The following is a 20170-nucleotide window of genomic DNA, read 5'->3' on the forward strand; positions in this document are numbered from 1 at the left end:
CCAGGTATTCCCTACGTAAAACCTGAAATTTTTGACGTTGTGGGGATAATCAGTCAGTCCCCATGAGGAAAACAGCTTATAAATCATGTTTTTTGAAAATGTAAAAATGCAGAACATTTTCTGTGAAGGTTAGGTTTAGGGGTAGGGTTAGGGGATAGAATATAAAGTTTGTACGTATAAAAACCATTATGTCTATGGAGAGTCCTCATAAAACATGAAAACCCAACGTGTGTATGTGTATGTATGTATGTGTGTGTGTGTGTGTGTGTGTGTGTGTGTGTGTGTGTGTGTGTGTGTGTGTGTGTGTGTGTGTGTGTGTGAATACAAAAACCAGGTGTGTCAATCTGATTTATTTAAAAGTTAGATTAAAATAGTTGAAGGACTAGAGAAAGTCTGTTTTTTTTTTTGTTTTTTTTCACCTGCAACTATTGTTTGAAAAGTGTTATGTGTTTTATATTGTGCTGTGGCTGCAAAATTGTTGCACATTTATAGAGCAAAACGTTCACCAGCAAACCAAGTGTTAAACAAGCAAGTGTGAGTATCAAACATTTCTCTAGGACAAGTTAGTGTAAATATATCTCCAACAATGATTGATTCATTTATCTGACTATTATTATGTTTATATTTAGCCAGCACTTTTCCAGATATTATTTTTGTCTGTAATCTCAGATCTCCAATGCCAGGTTGCATTGTCTTTTATGTAACATCACTGTGTCTTGGAAACTACATCAATCTTTTGTTTCATTTGTTATGGTTAGCTTTCTACGTACAGAAATGGTGCTTCCGCATGGTTCTCTGTAAAACTATTCCCTTCATCTGTCTGAGCAGGCTGTGGAAAATATAATAAGGTTTCGTGGCATAATATTGATTACATCAAAAATTAATTTCGACTCTTCTTTACAAAAAAAAGCTAACATCTGGGTTCCAGTGAGGCACTTAAAATGGAAGTGAATGGGTGCCAGTCCGTAAATGTTAAAATACTCACTGTTTCAAAAGTATAGTCACAAGACATAAACAATATGAGTGTTAACATGATTCTAGTGTGATAAAATTGCTTACTAACCTTTTCTGTGTAAAGTTATAGCCAATTTTACAACTTTGTTGCCATGATGATGTAATGTCAAAAAACCCTTAAACTACTGTAAAAATTATGATTTAAACAACTTTACAGCTCAAATAATACATGAGTTTTAACAGAAGAATTCATGTAAGTACTTATATAAAATTATAAGCTTTGCATTTCTGCCTTTAACCCTCCAAAATTTGGCCCCATTCTCTTGGATTGTAAGTGCCTTAATGTAACCTTGATTTTTGCTTTTATTTTTAAAGAAAAGGAGGGACGAGTCAAAATGATTTTTGTGGTAATCAACATGCCACAAATGCTGTCGATTGAGCTTAACTTGTATTGAACTCGGAATATTTCTTTAAGTCTGTCTAATTAAGATCATCATCTTGTGCTTTGGCTTTTGACAGTGTTTTAAACTCTTCAATGTCCTGTGCTACCTGCATAATGGTGATTGATTGGCATGGCTGATCTTTCACACCTAGTTCTGCCATTAGGCACCCCAGGACCTCCATTCACTCTGTGTGTGGCTTGCAGTACCTCGCACTCTTACTTTCAATCACCCTGTACCCTCTCCCCTCCCTGACTGCTGATTCATGACTGTCAGACCTGTCAATCATTCTTTTGTGTGTGTGTTTGTTTGTTTGTTTGTTTGTTTGTGTGTGTGTGTGTGTGTGTGTGTGTGTGTGTGTGTGTGTGTGTGTGTGTGTGTGTGGCCACAATTAATCTGCATTCTTGTTCATGTCATGCCTCTCTAAATGTCTGCTTTTTGTCATCCCTTCTGTTTTTGCCATTTATCCTTATTTTTTATGAGTATGTGTAGCCCTCCCATAGATGCCCCATCCAGCACAGCTTCAGTATGGACTGTCTGTCTGGTTCTGCTCCTCCTCACCCTCTACAGCGACCTTTTGGTTCTCAGATCTCCCTTTGCTTTCGCCAACATGAGATGTCTGCCTATTCTCTGAGGTCATGCAACAAAACCATCATTAACCATCCACACATGCAGTCCCAGCTAACGCTACAGCAGAACACTCATACTCAGAGCCTAGCTTAACATTCAGACCCAGCAGTTCCTGCAAGCTCAGCCCCAGCTTCTGCTTCAGCCATTACCATTTCACTGCTCCCTACTGTTCCCCCAGGACCCCTGGAGGAGACCTTCTATCCCCCCCAGTGCCACACAGCCTGCTTTCTTCGACCCCCACTATCCCACAATGCAGCAGCTGAGGCTGACACAAGTGCACTACAGACCCTCACAGGCAGGTGTGCTAGGACTGTTAGCAGGGCATGCCAGGGATTTTACATAACTCTAATCAGATTTGCATAGGTGCTTTTATCTTAGCATGCAATTTAACTGCAGGTGAGATGTTACACACTGATTAAAAAGGAGAATATAGCAGAGTGAGTCTTACTCTTAGTGACTCAGCTGCCTTTGACTCTGTGTAACCCTACAGGGCTTAAATCTGACTCCCAGTGACACTACAGCGCTTTGTACTGACCCTCAGTGACTCTATACAGCCCTTTACCCTGACTCCCAGTGACTACTTCCTTTGACTCTGTGACACTTCAGCCTTTTACGCTGACTCCCATTGACTCTTAAACTCTATATTCTAAATCCCAGTGACTCTACAGCCCTATATTCTGACTCTGTTACCCTACATCCCTTTACTGTGACTCCCAGTGAGACTACAGCCCTTTGATGTAACTCTCAGTGACCCTACAGCCCTTTACTTTGACTCTCTGACCCTACAGCCCTTTTCTCTGACTGTTAATAACCCTACAGCCCTCTACCCTGACTCTCAGTAACCCTACAGCCCTCTACCCTGACTCTCAGTGACCCAACAGCTCTTTAGTCTTCACTAAAGTGGTTTTTATAGAGCACATTTGACCATTTTAGTCATGATCACAGGTGATTTTAGGCTAAAAACCAGTGTGTGGAAAACTGCACGTTACCTCTCCAATGCATGTAAACTTAATATACCTGCACTGTGTGATAGACCAGATATTTAACATGCATTAAAAAGTAGGATTAACTTGCAATAGACATGGTGTGTGGTTGTGTGAATCTCCAATTGTGTGTCAGAGACAGCTGTAATAGACACTCCCACTCACCCACCACCCCCCACCCCACGCCTCCTCCAAAACATCCCACTTAACAAAATAAAAATGGTTCCTAAAGTAACAATTATGGAAACTGATACTAAAGATGTTGTTTTGCTTTTTTTTTGGTAGTCCTTCCACTAAAGACAAGGAATCCTATCACTGTCTCATGTTTGGAGGGTCCTGAAATGTTTCAGCCATTTTGAATAAAATGTGAACTGCTCCATCTCCCATTGTAACACCTGTCTGTGCATATGGTGTGTCTTACTGTTTATCACCCACTTTTCTCCCTCTGTTCCTTTTTTCCTCCTTTGCTCATCTGGAGCTGTGGTCAGTCAACTCTCTCTATGAAAGTGTTTATAAGGTAGATCAGTATGTTTGCTGTTTGCTGCCCTCAGCTGAGCACAGAATATCCCAGCCATTCAGATGAGGACTGCCTCCTGTCTATCAGCATTCATTTTCCAATCCAATCCCCTAATATCTAATATCCATCCTCTCCTTTTTCCATGTATAACTAGAGTAACATTTCAGAAATAGCATATGCTTTTGGGTTAATGTTTAACTAACTGCTTGCATTTTAAGTTTGATCATTTATTTATTTTTCTTCAACAGCCTGAAATCTTTGTCCACACAAAATGCACAAGGATTATGTATGTGTCCAGTGGACTGATTTTAACAGCATCTGCTAACCTAAAGACTGACTGGTCAGCGTGTACAAGGACAATAACAGAGTTTTGTGTATGATTACAGCCCAGCCGACCTGGTTATCCAAGTCCTCGTTCCAGCGAAGGATTTTACCCCAGTCCTCAGCAAATGGGCCAGCACAATCATTATCAGGTACAGTGTTTGTATTAATCTAATATGGAATATTTAATTGATTATGAAGACTACACAAGTTTGACTCATATATGCATTAACACTGTATTTTTCTGGACTCTGTAGATGGCAGGGAACTCAGGACCACACGGCTTGCTTTCTGTGCCTGGCGGGATGTACCCTCCTCAGGCAGCAGGGACGGGACTTGATCCCTACGACAGCTGGAACCATCGTAGAGCTCCTCAGGATCACATGTGGAACCCCAACATGGAGGTTTGTAATGTTGCATGTTTTCTGAGTACTGAAATCTAAGCTATGTTCAAAAACCTAGTGAGCTGCCAACAAAGACAGCATATAAAGTGCTTCCAGTACGAAGGCTGATCCAAACAGTATGCAGCAAACTTATGCTGCCTTATAAGATATCTCATTTTGGCCAAGCATTGCAAGTATCCTTGATTAATAAGGAATTCATATGACATGTATTGAGAAATGGGGGAAAAAATCATTCAAGATGAAACAAAGAGCATCTCAGATCAATCACTCCCATTTCTGTTTAAAGTTGATGCTGCCTTACTTGGTCGCTGGCTATGTAGACAACAGAGAGTGAGGCAGCTAACTAATGTTTGGGAACTGTGCTCTGAACTGCTGTATTGTTTTGTTTTTGGTCATCATATCTGTTTGTAATATGTGCAACATCTAGAGTGTAAAATATACAAATCTGTGTGTGTGTTTGTCACTCTGCGTTGTGGTCTGTCTCAGCTGATGGAAGAGCAGTTGTTACTCCAGCAGCAGCAGCAGATGGAGGATGATCAGCGCTGGTTGGAGCAGGAGGAGAGACTACTGGTACAGATCCCACCCACCTTTACATCCTCTGCCTCTCCCTCACATCTGCTCGTCATCCTGCCCTCACCCATTTATCCTCTTCCTCTTCCCATTCATTTGCCTTTCCTCTTCCTGTCCTCTTTCCTTTCCTCTCTTCTCCTCTCCTCTCCTCTCTTCTCTTTCTCTTCCTATTCCTATTCTTTACCTCTTCCTATTCCTGTCCTTTCCGCTCCTTTCTTTTGCTCTTCCAATTCTTTTCCTTTTCCCCTTCCTCTTCCTCATTTTCTCTTCCTTTTACTTTCCTTTTACTACTCCTTTCCTCTTCATTTTCTCCATTTTCTTTCCTCTCTTTTTCCTCTTTCTTTTTTTCTCTTACTTTCCTCTTCCTTTTTCTGGTCTTCTTTCTCTTGCTCTACCTTTTCTTATCCTTTTTGCTTCTTTTCCTCTTCCTATTCCTTTTCTTTCCTCTTCCTTTCCTTTTCCTTCCTCATCCTCTCCTCTCCTTTTCTCTTCCTTTTACTTTCCTCTTCCTATTCCTTTACTCTTCATTTTCTTTCCTCTTCTCTTCCTCATCCTTTAATTTCCTTTCCTCTTGCTTTTGCTTTTACTCTTCCTGTTCCTTTTTTCTTTTCATTCCTCTCTTCTCTTCCAATTCCTGTCCTTTCCTCTCCTCTTTCTTTTGCTCTTCATATTCTTTTCCTTTTCCCCTTCCTCTTCCTCCCCTTTTTTCTTCCTTTTACTTTCTTCTTCCTATTACTTTCCTCCTCATTTTCTCTTGATTTTCTTTCCACTCCTTTTCCTCTTCCTTTTTTCTCTTACCCATTAATCTTCATTTTTCTCTTCATCTTTGTCTTGCTCTTCCTATTCTTTTCCTTTTCCCCTTCATCTTCCTCTTCCTCTCCTTTTCTCTTTCTCTTGCTCTTTCTATTCTTTTCCTCTACCTTTTTCTTTTTTCCTCTTCCTATTCCTTTTCTTTTTTCTCCTCTTCCTTTCCATTTCCCTCTTCGTCCTTTCCTTTTCTCTTCCTCTTCCACCTTTCTCTTCCTCTCCTTTTCTCTTCATTTTACTTTCCTCTTCCTATTCCTTTTCTTTTTTTTCTCCTCTTCCTTTCCATTTTACTCCTCGTTGCAGCAATAACACAATATTCCAAACAAGTCATTTTCATTTTTGTTTGAAAATAAGTGTTTTCACCAATTGCCGTTTCCTGCTTAATTTATTTAAAAACAGTTGCAAGCGAACCTCACAGTTCATATTTATTTTCTGTGCTCATTATATTAAGTGTTTGTTTATTTATTTATTTAGATTGTAGTGCTGTGTAATTTAAACATTGTTACTAAAAAAATATTTACTTCATTTCTGGTGTAAGGGGCTTTTATCGCAAATTATTTAGCATTGTTTTGGAATTACAAAGAACATAAAGCAATGCATTCATAGGGATTTTGTTATTGGGCACTGGTATGTGTGTAAATGCATGTCTTTATGTGCATATATTTTACTGAGTGTATTTGTACAAGTGTGTGTGTGCATTTGTGGTATGCCAAATTTTGGCTTCCAGTCTCCGTCATTTGTATCTTCACTATGTCATTATGTTCAGTCTGTCTCACAGAAAGACTAAAATGGGCATTCAGAGCTTCACCACAGCAAACAACATTCATTCTGCTTAAACTCTTACTTCTCATAAACAACTTGAAATGTAATGTCAGCTCAGTATTCTCATGCCCATATAAAGTGTATTTTTCTCTGATTTTCTGTGAGTGGATGAATGTGGTTTTGATACAGGTTGTTTGATACGGGTGCAGTTTTGAGGAATTCCTCAGTAATGAAGGGTTTTGTTGGCACTGAGGCGTAAGATGGGTAAACTCAACCTGACCTGCTTTTGCTGAAAGTTAAATTTCTGATCAGAGGAAGTTTTCATCTCTTCATTTCTTTGTAGAGGGGGAATCAACAGGGGCGAAGTTTTGTGTTTTGCTTTTCAAAACTTCTAAATATTGCAATATTTTGGTCACTTCCCTTCACAGTCATCTTCACTTCATTGCTTTGCGCAACAAGTGTTTAACTTCTGCATTACTTCATCGTAGATCCATAGAAGTAGCATAGAGCATAGGCGCATCAGTGTCAGTAAAAAAAAAAAAATTATGTAAGGAAAAAGCACTACTTGATTCCAGCATGTTTATTGTAACATAAAAAACCTGGTACTATAGATGAATGAAGGATCAGTCTGAACATTCTTACTAATCAATTAAAGTTATAGGCATTATAGACTTACATTCTTAGCTTCTGAGCTTGCAATTTCGATGAATGGAAATAATTGTGTGTTGACCTAATGCCTCAATATGTCTTCTCTCCCACTTGCTCTGAGTGGTGCTCAATCTCCTTTTCTCCATAAATATTAATTAAAAAATGTGTTTTACTAAAACTTGAATATCAATTTATAATTAGGAGGCACAATATCATGATACTTTGAAATATAGATTTATTTTTTTTTGTTTTCGCCACACCTTGGGCCAGCCTCTTTTTCTTAGATGTTATACGCAAATGCACATGAGGAAAACCAGAGGGGGAGAAGAGAGAGAGAGAAAACAGAGTTGGGGAATGAGAGAGAAAGAGGGAAAGTAAGGAGGAGTGAGTAAAATAGAAAAAGGGCTTGGCTTCGTTGAGTTGGGGCTCGTTGGCTGTGGGTGAGTCAGTGTGAACATATACATGTCTCAGAATTACAGGGAAACAGGAGACAAGTCACTCCACACACACTCTGACTTATCTCTCACCCACACACACACACTTGCTTAATGGAGATCCACTCCGTGTTCTGCTCCATGTTTAAGAAACACCAGAGAGAAACAGCTGGGAAGATGCAGGTCTTCAAATCCTGCTTCGGAAAACTGGTATGGTAAACTTGAATGAAAGGGGAGGGGAGGCTGCCGTTTCAGCTAAGCTTTGTTTAAGAACCAGATTGATTGAATTAGTGATTTGGTGAACTGACCTGGACATAAGCCTAGTTATAGAAACCTCAAAGGACTATGAAATGTGTGTTGTCATTGAAGTGTTGGCTTGCTGTAAAGGAGTCGGATTGGTTTGTGTTCAGTTAATTTAGCGATTTTACAGTATGGGTGGGATACATTAGTTTCAGTTCTGATCTGATTATAATTGCTTGTGTGAATAGCAACTAGTTGACTAGTTCAAGTTGCATTGGATGTTACAGATGAAACTTCATTTATACACAATAAAAATTTGTAAATAATATAAAACAGACTCTTACAACAAGAAGGAGCCAAATTCTGTTTTTATGTTGGGGAAACATTGGGAAAGAAGCAGAATAAGCCTTTGATCTGCATACAGTGCCTGTGAAACAAAACACTAGATGTTGTAGATCTAGTGATATTTTCCATAGATATCTAGATATTTTGGTTGAATCCAAACAGCTCAATCATTTGAATTGGAGAAGAAACAGAAAAAGCTTATGAAGTCATGTGTACAACAAATGATGTGTGATTTATACACAATGAGATGATAGATCACATGAATTAGTACAACAGATGCCAGTCATGTCTTTGTCTTTATGGTATCAGGTTTGACATTTTCTCTCTGTGTGTGGCAGAAGCCTGATGGCAGAAGTTCCAGAGGCAGCACTGACCGTGAAGATGGAAGTCTTCAGGGACCAGTGAGTTTCTTTGTTTTCTTATTTCTTTAGTTAAAATGATACCTCTTCAGAAACATAATGTGAAATAAATCTTAAGAGTGAAATTAATTGTTGTGCAATATCAGTTAAGGTTAATTATCTTGTTGCAATTTTATTTTGTAAACAGTCTTTGTTGAAGGATATAATACAGTTTGTAGAAGAATTTACAAGTTGCCTCTATGCTCTGAAAACAAGAACGGAGAGGACATGTTAAACATAGTGGTGTTTCAGCTCATGCTCATATATTATATAATTTACTGCAGATGGGCGTGAACTCTTGCTTTGGGGGAATTCTGTACATGCAGTCTGCAGAGGAATTTCACTTTAATGTTTTCTTTGGGAGATTATTTGTGAAGATTTTGTAACCCAGTGGTATACAATTGTTAAAATTACTACTCTTCTGCATACATACATTGGGATCCAAAAGTCTAAGGCCACATAAACAAATAAAAAAAACAATTCTTCTTCTTCTTCATTTAAACCTGGAAATATATAGATATTTTTTAGATATTTAGGATTCTGTAGAAAATTAAACAAACAGGAGTTACAAAATGAAAGACAAAATGAAGAAAATCTTAAGATTGTGCACTATTTCTAGGTCAATAATCAAATAAGCAAATTAGTCAGATTGACCATGTTAACTCCTTTGTACAAAAGGTTTTGCACAAAGCTTGAGTGTCTTTAAAGGGGTCATAACATGCCTTTTTAAGTATTTTAATATGTTCTTTGAGATTTACTTATTATATTAGTCATATATTTATAAAATATGATAATTTTCCACCCTCATTCTGACCCTCTGTTAGAAACGCTCGGTTTTGGTGCTGCATCTCCTTTAAAGAGCACCTATTATGGTTTTTTAAACGTGCCTAATTTTGTTTTAAGGGTCTCATAAAATAGATTTACATGCATCCAAGGTCAAAAAACACTTTAATTTTCTCATAATTTAAATTGCTGCATGACTTTTTCTTCCCAGTGTCAAAAACGACTCCTTCAATGATACGTTCTAAAGGATTCATTCTAAACTCCTCCTTTCGGAGAGCCTACTCTGCTCTGATTGGTCAGATGTCCCAGTCTGTTGTGATTGGTCTACCGCTTAGTGTAGTGTTTGAGGGCGGGACAAAGCTGTTCGCGAGCAGCCAGTGAAGACCAGAGGCGGGTTTTTTGTTACCAAATTATGTAGGTTAGTACAGGAAGTAAGTCTGGAATTACTAAGGACTCGTTTCAGGTGTTCAGAATCAGTTCTTTCTTTTGGGAGTCAATAACTCCATTTGTCGTGCACTTTGATTTTTGCAACTTTGCAGACTTATTTACATTCACAAACAGCTATATAACATACTACAAGAAAGGTAATATTTGAAAAACCATAATAGGTGCTCTTTAAGACTTGACAGTAAACTGCCACTGTTACGAATGGCTCTCTGCTCTTAGGTAAATTAGGCATTGATGTGTTGTTGTGGAGGTGGTACGATGCAAATGTCTACCACAGTATGACATCACAATGTGGAGGAAGTAGAGAACGAGTCATTTTTTCAGCTTGGTTTCAACAAATCAGGCATCCCGCGGGTCTTTGAAAAGTCTTAATGTCTTTTATTCAGTTTTCTAAAATGTAAGGCCATGAAAATTCTTAAATATCTCAAATGGTACTCGAGGAGAACTCGAGATTCAGTGTTTCCAGTGGCTTCAGAGCATTTAGAAGTAAATGAATACCAGACATTTATGACAAGTGATCGCTGATGATCAGCTGTTGATGAATTATGACAATGCTTAATGTTTAAGTGTTTATATTGTAATACCTTTTAGATGAACGTAAGAGTGCATATTTTATTTCTCGTATCTGTTTGAATGAGCAGCTGAAAGCAGTGGAGCACAGACATTTCAAAATAAAAGTCCCCGGTGTATTTCGGGCTTGTTTATTGTCAAAGTCCTGCGTTATGCAACAGTTTTTATTTATTTATTTATTTTTTGTTAGGTTATTGGTATTTTGATTGCACAATAATCTGCTTCTGGGATTTCATTCAATTTGGACTCTTGTAGCCTCTGTCTGGCCCTCATTGTCACAGGAAGGAAAGATTAAGAATATTTTTTAACACATTCAATATATCGATTTTAAATATTTATTTTATCGGTCGACCTCTAATTCAAATCTTTTGATACATAGTTATGTAAACCAATTTAAATATGATTTGCTCAGGTCTTAAAAATGGTCTTAAAAAGTCTTAAATTTGATTTTAAAAATTCTGCAGCAACCCTACAAATGCTCATTTTGCAGTGAAGTGGGAGATTTTGAGTTCTGAAACTTGCAGTATGTTTTTATTGTACAATGACCTCTTATATGTCAAAAGATCAAGGAAAATTTGATTCCTCATGTTATGGCCCTGTTAAAGCAAAAGGGGGGTGTACCAGACACTAAGAAATTCATGTTAATTTTTGAATTAAACTTTTCACTTGAACTGCAATGCTGATAATATAAAAGATAAGTGAGAAAAATGCAGGAGAGAAGCATTTTCAGTAGTGATCTCAGACTTTAGGTCCACACTGTACTGTATATGGCAAACAATTTTGAAAGCTAGAGCTCAGCATATCATGTCTTTAGTGAAGCGTTTTCATATGCATTTGTTTTAACATTCATATCCAAGGAAGCATAAAAAAAAAAGTGACCAAAAGGTTTAGTGTAAGGTTCTGAAAAAATGACGATGTGAAATTGCCATCATATCTGGGTATCTATCAACAAATCTGTGGAATAAATGGCAGACCTAGGACAAGGGCTCTTTTGTGGAAAAACAGTAATCTCTAAAAATATAGTAGACACTCAAGAAATCCAGTCTGCCCAATATCACCCACTGCTAATGTTAATAAAAAACCACCTCAGAACTTTACTAGTTTCTTTAAGCTTGACTACTACAAGAGACTAATGAGATTGTAGAGCCAGGCTTCAGCGAACAACTAAATAATAATTATGGACATGTAACATGTTGCGTTTCATGCTATTCATCTGCCGTTCTTCAGAAAGTCGCTGTGAATTTTAAGTAGTGCTTAGTAATGTAGTGCAGTTTTTATGAATGTATTTAATGTGTGCCATGATCTGGATTGAGCTGATCTCATGACAGAAGCTCTCTTCAGCTGCTTGTTTGTCTGCCTTGGTGGTTTAGTATGTCTATCCTATTCCATTGGGCTGTCCTCTTTGATTCTCTGTGGTCTTGGCAAATGTGTTTGTGTGTGTGTGTGTGTGTGTGTGTGTGTGTGTGTGTGTGTGTGTGTGTGTGTGTGTGTGTGTTGGCATGCCAGGCATCCAGGCTACTCCCCACCCAGACCACAACAACACATATGGCACAGTCTGTCTTGGCTTCTGTATATTTTTAACTGACTGTGTTTTTCTGTGTCTTTTGCAGACTGGAAACATCTATCAACCTATAGGAAAAGCAGGTGAGTTTTTTATATTATTATTTTCATGAACGTTCCATTTCATGTAATTCTGACATTGTTTAAGTTCTTTCAGGGAATTGTAGGGAAGTGCAAATGGTTCATAAGCAGGCCCAAATGGAATGCACTAACATAGAAAAAAACCTCAGACAGAGTTAAAGACTGACTCCCTTTTTGCTTTTTGCTTGTCGTCCTCAGAGCATGCAGCACCTCCTAAAAAGCCACCTCGGCCTGGAGCTCCCAGCCACCCCACAGGAGTGTCTGGTCTTAACCCAACAGATAGCTACAATGAAGGCGTGAAGGTATCAAAACTACCACATAGCAAGACCTATTCACACCTAATGCGAAAATAAAATGTTAGACGAATCACTGAGTACTCAACACCAAGACCTAAACAAATATTCATCAGGTTAAATGAAAAGTAAATGTACTCCTGTACAATAGGTGGCTCTGCTTGACAAACCTAAGGCAATAAAAGTAAAAAATAAATTACTCATTATTCGATTCGAATACTCGATTCAAATTATTTAAAAACTATTCTACAATGGCAAACCCCATGTAAGAACAGAAGAAAAAAAAAAGATTTCTCTGTATTATCTCCATATTATGTTGGTATTCAGCAATTCATGCCTGGTGTGAATGGGTCTGTAGGAATCCACTGTACTTTTCAAAATCTTTTTCGTAATGAATATTCGGTCTTGGTGTGAATAGACCTTTACTTTTACTGACTGCATTAAAATCTAAGGTGCCTTCAAAATGAAAAGCTAGTCAGTATTTGCCAAGGTATATTTACACACCCGCATGGAAAATACCTCTATTTTGGATGAGCAGTGTGCCTGTGCAACTTTACAATAATCACTGCTTGCTGTTTTAAACCACAAAGTTTTTATTCCCACCAAATCCACACACACACGCACTGAAAAACTTGTAAGATCATGGGTTGTCTTTAGGAGCAGCTAGCATGCCAACAGATACTGTTTGCCAAGCTTCATTAAAACAATCTTCATTCCTAAAGCCCCTTTTACAAACACACACACAATTGCTCTGCAGGGTCTCTCTTAAAAATATCCCTGCACAACAAGAGCCCAGCAGTTTCCATTCCATTGTGTTTTTCTGATGCTGTGGGTCAGTGTGCATGAGGTCTTGCAGTCAAAAGCAGAAATGCAATGCAGAATGGAAAATATAATTAGAAGCACTGCCTACATAATTCTTGTCTGCTTTGCAATTTTTTAGTTTATATTGTTGTTTTAAGAGTTTGACGTATGTGTGTGTTTGGTCAGTAGAAAATCCTTTTTTTTTTTTTCTTAAATTTTGAGATTGGATTGTCTAAATATGTTGACTTGCACATGGAAATAATGTAGAAATTCAAATTTGAAAGGGTAAGATCCCTCAAAATGAAAATTCTGTTATCATTTACTCAACTTAATGTTGAACCAAACCTGTATGACTTTCTTTTTTTCATAGACAGTATATTGGTCTCAGTCACCATTCTCTTTAATTGCATCTTTTTTCCACACAATGAAAGTGAATGGGGACTGAGGCTAACATTCTGCCTAACATGTCCTTTTGTGTTTCTTGTAAGAAAGAAATGAGGTTTCAGGTTTGGAACAGCAAGAGGGTGAGTAAAAAAAACTCTTGCAACATATTCGGCAAGCAATAAAAGACAAATGTGAGATTGAAATACTTTATATTGACTTGTACACTGAATTATGCAGTAAGTCCAGGCTGTTTTGACTTTCTTTTTAGCATGCATATGTAAAGTTATATTCATTAATCCCTTTATTTCTCTTTTTCTTTCTCTTTGCACTCTTTTCCCTTTGCTGTGTGCCTCTGTTCTTCTTCTGTTTTTGTACTGGTAGCCCTGGAGGGTAAGACCACCTGTAGATTCAGTGTTATGTCTCTGTCTGTGTTTGATTCCTCTCTAACCAGTTGCCATGTCATTACTCAAGCATATCATTTATAATCATAACTCAATTATGTACTTAACGGAACTACATTGTCTGTATAGATCTGTATCTCAGTGCATGTCCTTTGTTTAGACTGAGATCAGGAGCCGTATGTATAACACTTCTCAATTAAAAGTAGTCCTAAGTTTTGACTTAAATGTCCAATTATTTTTAGCAAAACGTAGGACTTAGTGTAAGAGTTTGAACTTTTTATTAAGAAGCTACAAGTAATTTTCAGCAAAGTTGAAGCCTGATTCTTAAAGGGATAGTTGTCCCCAAAAATGAAATTCTCTAATCATTTACTCACCCTCATGCCATCCCAGATGAGTATGACTTTATTCTGCTGAACACAAATGAAGATTTTTAGAATAATATCTCAGCTCTGTTGGTCCATAAAATGCAAGTGAATGGGTACCAAAAGGTTTAAGCTCAAAAAAGCACATAAAGGCAGCACAAAAGTTATCCATAAGACACCTAATTACTGAATTAAAAAGCTGACAATCCCAATGATTTGTACCTGTGTATGGAAAACCGTCACAGCAGTATCTGTATAATCATTTCTTATCCAGTGATAATAAACAAATGTGATTGGTCCATCCTGACTAGCGCTGAGAAAAGTAACAGGTGCCATGTGACAGTGCCGTGTATGTGCTACTTCAGCAGCAGTCTGGACCTCTGGACAGTAATTTACAACTGATCAGTTGTCAGCTGAGGATGCTTTTTTGCTACTGTTACTACAATCATGAGAAGGTGATGGTCTCAATGCTATCTTTGGAGGGAGGTGTTTCAGAAAGAGGGGGCATCTAATTCAACGGCTCCTGGGAGTTCTAGAATGGCTAAATTCGCTTACAGCACCTAGGAATAAGAGCAAAATGATGTCATTCTTAGAATTTTGACACACTTACTGTAAGAATAAAATTTTACTCTTAAGCACCTTTATACATACTGCCCCATGTGTTTTTCTAGGTTTAGTGCTTTTGTAGTGCCATCTAGTGGAAGCTATGGGTCATTTGGTTGGGATATATTTGATATTTGGGTCCGCTTGTTTTTTTGGGGGGTTATTTTTCTCTCCCCTTTTTCTCCCCAATCTAGAATGCCCAATTCCCAATGCACTTTAAGTCCTCAGTGACTCGCCTCAATCTGGGTGGCGGAGGACGAATCTCAGTTGCCTCCGCGTCTGAGACCGTCAACCCTTGCATCTTATCATGTGGCTTTTTGAGCACGTTACCGCGGAGACATAGCGCGTGTGGAGGCTTCACGCCATCCACCGTGGCATCCACGCACAACTCATCACGAGCCTCACCGAGAGCGAAACACATTATAGTGACCACGAGGAGGTTACCTCATGTGACTCTACCCTCCCTAGCAACTGGGCCAATTTGGTTGCTTAGGAGACCTGGCTGGAGTCACTCAGCACGCCCTGGGATTCAAACTCATGAACTCCAGGTGTGGTAGTCAGCGTCTTTACTCACTGAGCTACCCAAGCCCCGAGGCTTCTTTGTTGAGCTTCTTTGTTTTAAATCATACTTATGGGAGCCTGCTAGGACATGAAAGTTTCCATTGAAATATTGCCTCATTCTCTCAAGCTGGGCATACTTTCTTAGAATTTTTTTTTTTTTTTTTTCATTTTGTTGTCCTATCATGCTTAAATAAAGGGTGTGCAGAGGGATATCAAATCAGCTCAGTATTGAAAAGGGTGATTGGTCTCCAAAAGTTGCTTTTGCTGCCACCTAGTGTCAAACATGTAAAATCTGTACCATAACAGACTGTCCAGTAACATGAATTAGATAATACAACATTAATACAATTCTAAATCCTTATTAATGTATGTGATCTATATTTTTATATCTTTCATACATTATAAGTTCATATAGTCATAAAGAAATTCAGTTCATACATTTGAAAACTTAAAATTTATTTTATGTCCATTTAGATTCAGCCTCAGGAGATCAACCCTCCCCCAACAGCTAACTTGGATCGGTCCAATGATAAAGTCTATGAAAATGTGACAGGGCTGGTGAAGGCTGTGATTGAGATGTCCAGTAAAATCCAGCCAGCTCCTCCAGAGGAATATGTGCCCATGGTGAAGGTATGATACAGACAGACAGATACATACAGTATATGTGTATAGGGGACACCCTTGTCACCTCTTTTACAACAGTAAATATTTATGAGTCTATTTCTGCATAGCCACATACCTTAAAGTTTTGGCAACAAAAAAGCTATTGAACTTTTTCACCATTATTTCAACATGCCCCAAACTGACTGTCCTAATAGCATATTTAAACCTTTCGGTAAAAATCTGCCTTCATAATATACAGTAGTTGACTCTTACCTGAATGTATGCCAGTGTGCTTTGATTGTGTTTGCTTTTTACCTAAGAGCTATAACAAAAATATGATAATAGTGAAAAAGTACTTTGGAGGGTAGAATTCATAAAAAATATTGTAATTTTGAGAGGGTTTTGAATTAGGTATTTGAAACTTAACATACAAAACCTCTGCTAGCAAAAACACAAACATGCACAATTTGACTTTTTACTCCATATTTTATCATTGCTGAGATTTATAGCCCTTTTGACAGCTTCCCTGTGTGACAACTAGTCCCAGTCTCCCCAAAACTGTAGTGTCACTGAAGGCATCTTTTGTTTTCCAGGGAGTTGGTATGAAGGATTTTCAGTCAGAATTTAGATTCTAATCAAAAACATTTTTTTTTTTAAATTCATACATTCTCTGTATGGAAATGTGTGTTTCAGGAAGTGGGATTAGCACTGAGAACACTGCTGGCAACTGTGGATGAGACCATACCCTTACTTCCAGCTCACACACACAGAGAGGTAAACACATGCACAAACTAACCCTAAATGCCCTCATATACACTACCTACACTCATGCTCAATGTCCTTTCTGGCTGCTCAGCTATCGCTTGTCTCGCATAGCCATTTTTTTTAGAAAAACCAATTCAGATAATAGGTCAGCAGTCTCTGCGAAAGGTTGTCCAGATAACTGAAAAACAGCAGAAAATGTGTATTGACTGTTTTACAGACATAAAGTGAAATATACAATTCTGGACATGGAAATAGTTTACTTCCTAGTAAGTGCCTCAAACAAAATGGTAACACTTCACAATAAGGTACCATTCATTAACATTAGTTAATGCAATAGGTATCATGAACAAACAATTAACAATATATTTTTTACAGCATTTATTAATCTTTGTTAGTTAATAAAAATACAATTGTTCATTGTTAGTTCTTGTTAGTTCATAGTGCATTAACTAATGATAACACACACAACTTTTGATTTGAATAATGTATTAGTATATGTTGAAATTAACATTAAGATTAATAAATGCTGTGATATTATTGTTCATTGTTAGTACATGTTAACTAATTTTGTTAACTAATGTTAACAAATGGAACCTTATTGTAAAGTGTTACCAACAAAACTCCCAACCCGGTCGGTACCTTATAAACACAACTTTGTTTTCTGGCAGAATTAAAAAAAATTATAATAATAATAATCTATGTGCCTTTACTCTTTGAAGTTGTTTACAGTCAGCCAGTCAGATTATAGTTGCCAGATTACAAAATGCATCAGACGGACTGACACTTAGCTAACCATTCATCTTGCTGTTTTTTTGCAGATCGAAATGGCTCAGAAGCTTCTAAATTCTGACTTGGCCGAGCTGATAAATAAAATGAAGTTAGCTCAGCAGTATGTCATGACCAGCCTGCAACAGGACTATAAGAAACAGATGCTAACAGCTGCACATGCTCTTGCCGTGGATGCCAAGAACCTGCTGGACGTGATCGACCAGGCCAGGCTGAAGATGTTGGGCCAGACACGGCTGCATTAGCCCTGGGCTTAGGGTGCTTTAAGAAAGAGGCAAGAGGAAACCAACGCACATTACGGCAGCACAGCAGACTGACGCCCCAGAAACACACCAGCACATACTTATATATTCATGGGCTCCTTTCACACACTTACTGACTCAAGCTACATTGCAGAACACGGGTGCCTGTGAAGAGGGCTCTGGATTTATTTAATGGATGAGCCAGACTGGACCGGACTCATCAAGACTGAACAAGTAATTACTGGATCTCTTCCAGAGCAGTCTGGTCCCTTCAGTGTAGCGTTTGTGGGACTGGGAGATCTGCTTTAAGTGGATGGTGACTCGAAGCCAAGAAGGAGATCTAGGAATCTGGGGCTGTTCTGAGCTTTAAAAGTCTCTGGAGGAAAAGAGACACACTTACACTGTATCTTAAATGTCTGTGTTTCATTGACAAGCCCGAGCTCCACAAATCTAGATACCACTCGGGTCGGATGCTGGTTGTAGAATCATAAAATATGAGCTGTATTTCTAAGACTCTCAGTTTTGCACAGTAGAACTTGAGTTGAGTCTGGATTTGCAAAACATGAGTTTGAGACTTGTTTTGCATCGCAGACTCCACACTTCTCTCTAGGACTGAGAAGGAGAGTGTTAAATATTTTGCACTTGTGCCACCTAGAGGTAAAATAAAGCTATGACTGAATTAAAAGAAATTGATGGAGTTATTATGTTTCCTGTGGATGCTGTTTTGAATAAGATAATTACAGTGGGGAAATGTGCTGAGAAATAGTACACCTCCAATATGACAATGTTACGATATGCCCCAAATAGACAGATTATATATATATATATATATATATATATATATATATATATATGATTTCTGCTGAACACAAGATTTTTAGAAGAATATCTCAGCTCTGTATGTCCTCACAATGCAAGTGAATGGGTACCAACATAAAGGCAGAGTAAAAGTTATCCATAAGACTCCAGTGGTTAAATCCATGTCTTCAGAAGCATCAAATTTAAGTGTCAGCAGCATTTGTGGCATAGTTGATTACCAGAAAAAACTTGTCCCTCGCTTATTTTAAAAAAGCAAAAATGGTAGTTACAGTAAGGCACTTAAATGGAAGTGAATGTGGCCAGTCCATAAACATTCAAATACACACTGTTTCAAAAGTATAGCCTCAAGAAGTTAACATTATACATTACAACTTTGTTGCCATGACGATGTAATGCTGATAAACATTGTAAGTGATTTTAACACTAAAATCATTTAGAACAAAGGTTTTATCTGACTACAATCATGTTAGGATGTATATTGTTAATGTATTGAGGCTATACTTTTGAAACAGTGGGTATTTTAATAACTTAACTTGTACTGAACTGGAACATTCCTTTATCCCCAGTTCAATTTACCTTAATTCCAGTAGGAGGCGATATTTAAAAAGATTTCTCGTCCCTCCTGGCTTTCAGGCTTCAAGTTGAGAGGGATGACTTTATGGAAGTATTCTGACGTAAACTATATAAAAAATATAAGCATAATTTATAGCATAAATATAAATAATTTATTGTGCTTATTCGATGGTTTCATTTTGTTCTGCAATTTATTTTTACTAGAGTAAAAAAAAAAAAGAATTAAAAAGAATTAAATGAATATTCTGGGTTCAATACAAGTTAAACTCAATCGACAGCATTTGAACAATAATGTTGAGTACCACAAAAATGTATTTCAACTCGTCCCTCCTTTAATAAAAGCAAAAATTAAGGTTACTGTGAGGCATTTACAATGGAAGTGAATGGGGCCAATTTTTGGAGAGATTAAAGACAGAAGTATGAAGCTTATAATTTTATAAAACCACTTACATTCATTATTCTGATAAAACTTTTGAGCTTTAAGTGTGTTTAAACTGTCTTTCTTACAGTCGTTTTAGGGTTTTAGAGTTTTGTCAAGGCAACGAAGTTGTAAAATTAGCTATAAGGTTACACAGAATATGTAAGCGATTTTATCAGACCAAAATCATGTTAATGCACATATTGTTTACATCTTGTGACTATTAAAAAAGTGAGTATTTTGATGTTAACGGATTGGCCCCATTCACTTTTTTTTTTTTTTTTTTTTTTTTATTTCTTTTTTTTTTTCTTTTTTTAAGGAAGCACGAGTCTAAATTAATTTTTGTGGCAATCAACATTATGCCACAAAAGCTGTCGATTGAGCTTAACTTGTATTGAACATGGAAAATTCCTTTAATCTTGCAATAAACAAAAATACACTTTTGGTAAATACACAAATGTATTTACCAAAAAGGAAATGGAATTAAGTTTAAAGTACAAATACTTGTTTTTCACCATTTTTGTCACTTGTTAATATCAAATGGCCATGAGGTGTGACAAGTGAAAAGCACAAATGTTGTCTCTATATTAATATGATCAGAGAACATATTATAAATGAATGATCAAAATGTTGTTTGAAATAGTTTATCACACCCACAGTCTGGG

General features: G+C 37.4%; 1 protein-coding gene across 10 annotated transcripts in view; it reads left to right on the plus strand.

Annotated features, from left to right (window-relative positions):
• The window catches only part of LOC127454507 (focal adhesion kinase 1-like), a 119796-nt gene extending 101412 nt beyond the window's left edge, over positions 1-18384 (plus strand). For 5 of the 10 annotated variants that reach the window (XM_051721778.1, XM_051721774.1, XM_051721776.1 and 2 more), the window contains 10 exons: positions 2203-2319; positions 3911-3997; positions 4103-4249; positions 4736-4819; positions 8394-8456; positions 11864-11897; positions 12093-12196; positions 15774-15929; positions 16596-16676; positions 17486-18384. In XM_051721778.1, the coding sequence (XP_051577738.1) occupies positions 2203-2319; positions 3911-3997; positions 4103-4249; positions 4736-4819; positions 8394-8456; positions 11864-11897; positions 12093-12196; positions 15774-15929; positions 16596-16676; positions 17486-17698 (1086 nt within the window). In that variant the 3' untranslated portion in view covers positions 17699-18384. The remainder of the gene's footprint in view (positions 1-2202; positions 2320-3910; positions 3998-4102; positions 4250-4735; positions 4820-8393; positions 8457-11863; positions 11898-12092; positions 12197-15773; positions 15930-16595; positions 16677-17485) is intronic. The other 5 variants (XM_051721779.1, XM_051721781.1, XM_051721780.1 and 2 more) reach the window with 1 other exon arrangement.
• Positions 18385-20170: the final 1786 nt, after the last annotated feature.

This window comes from Myxocyprinus asiaticus, chromosome 16, assembly GCF_019703515.2.
Source record: "Myxocyprinus asiaticus isolate MX2 ecotype Aquarium Trade chromosome 16, UBuf_Myxa_2, whole genome shotgun sequence".
In the NCBI taxonomy this organism is placed as follows: Eukaryota; Metazoa; Chordata; class Actinopteri; order Cypriniformes; family Catostomidae; genus Myxocyprinus; species Myxocyprinus asiaticus.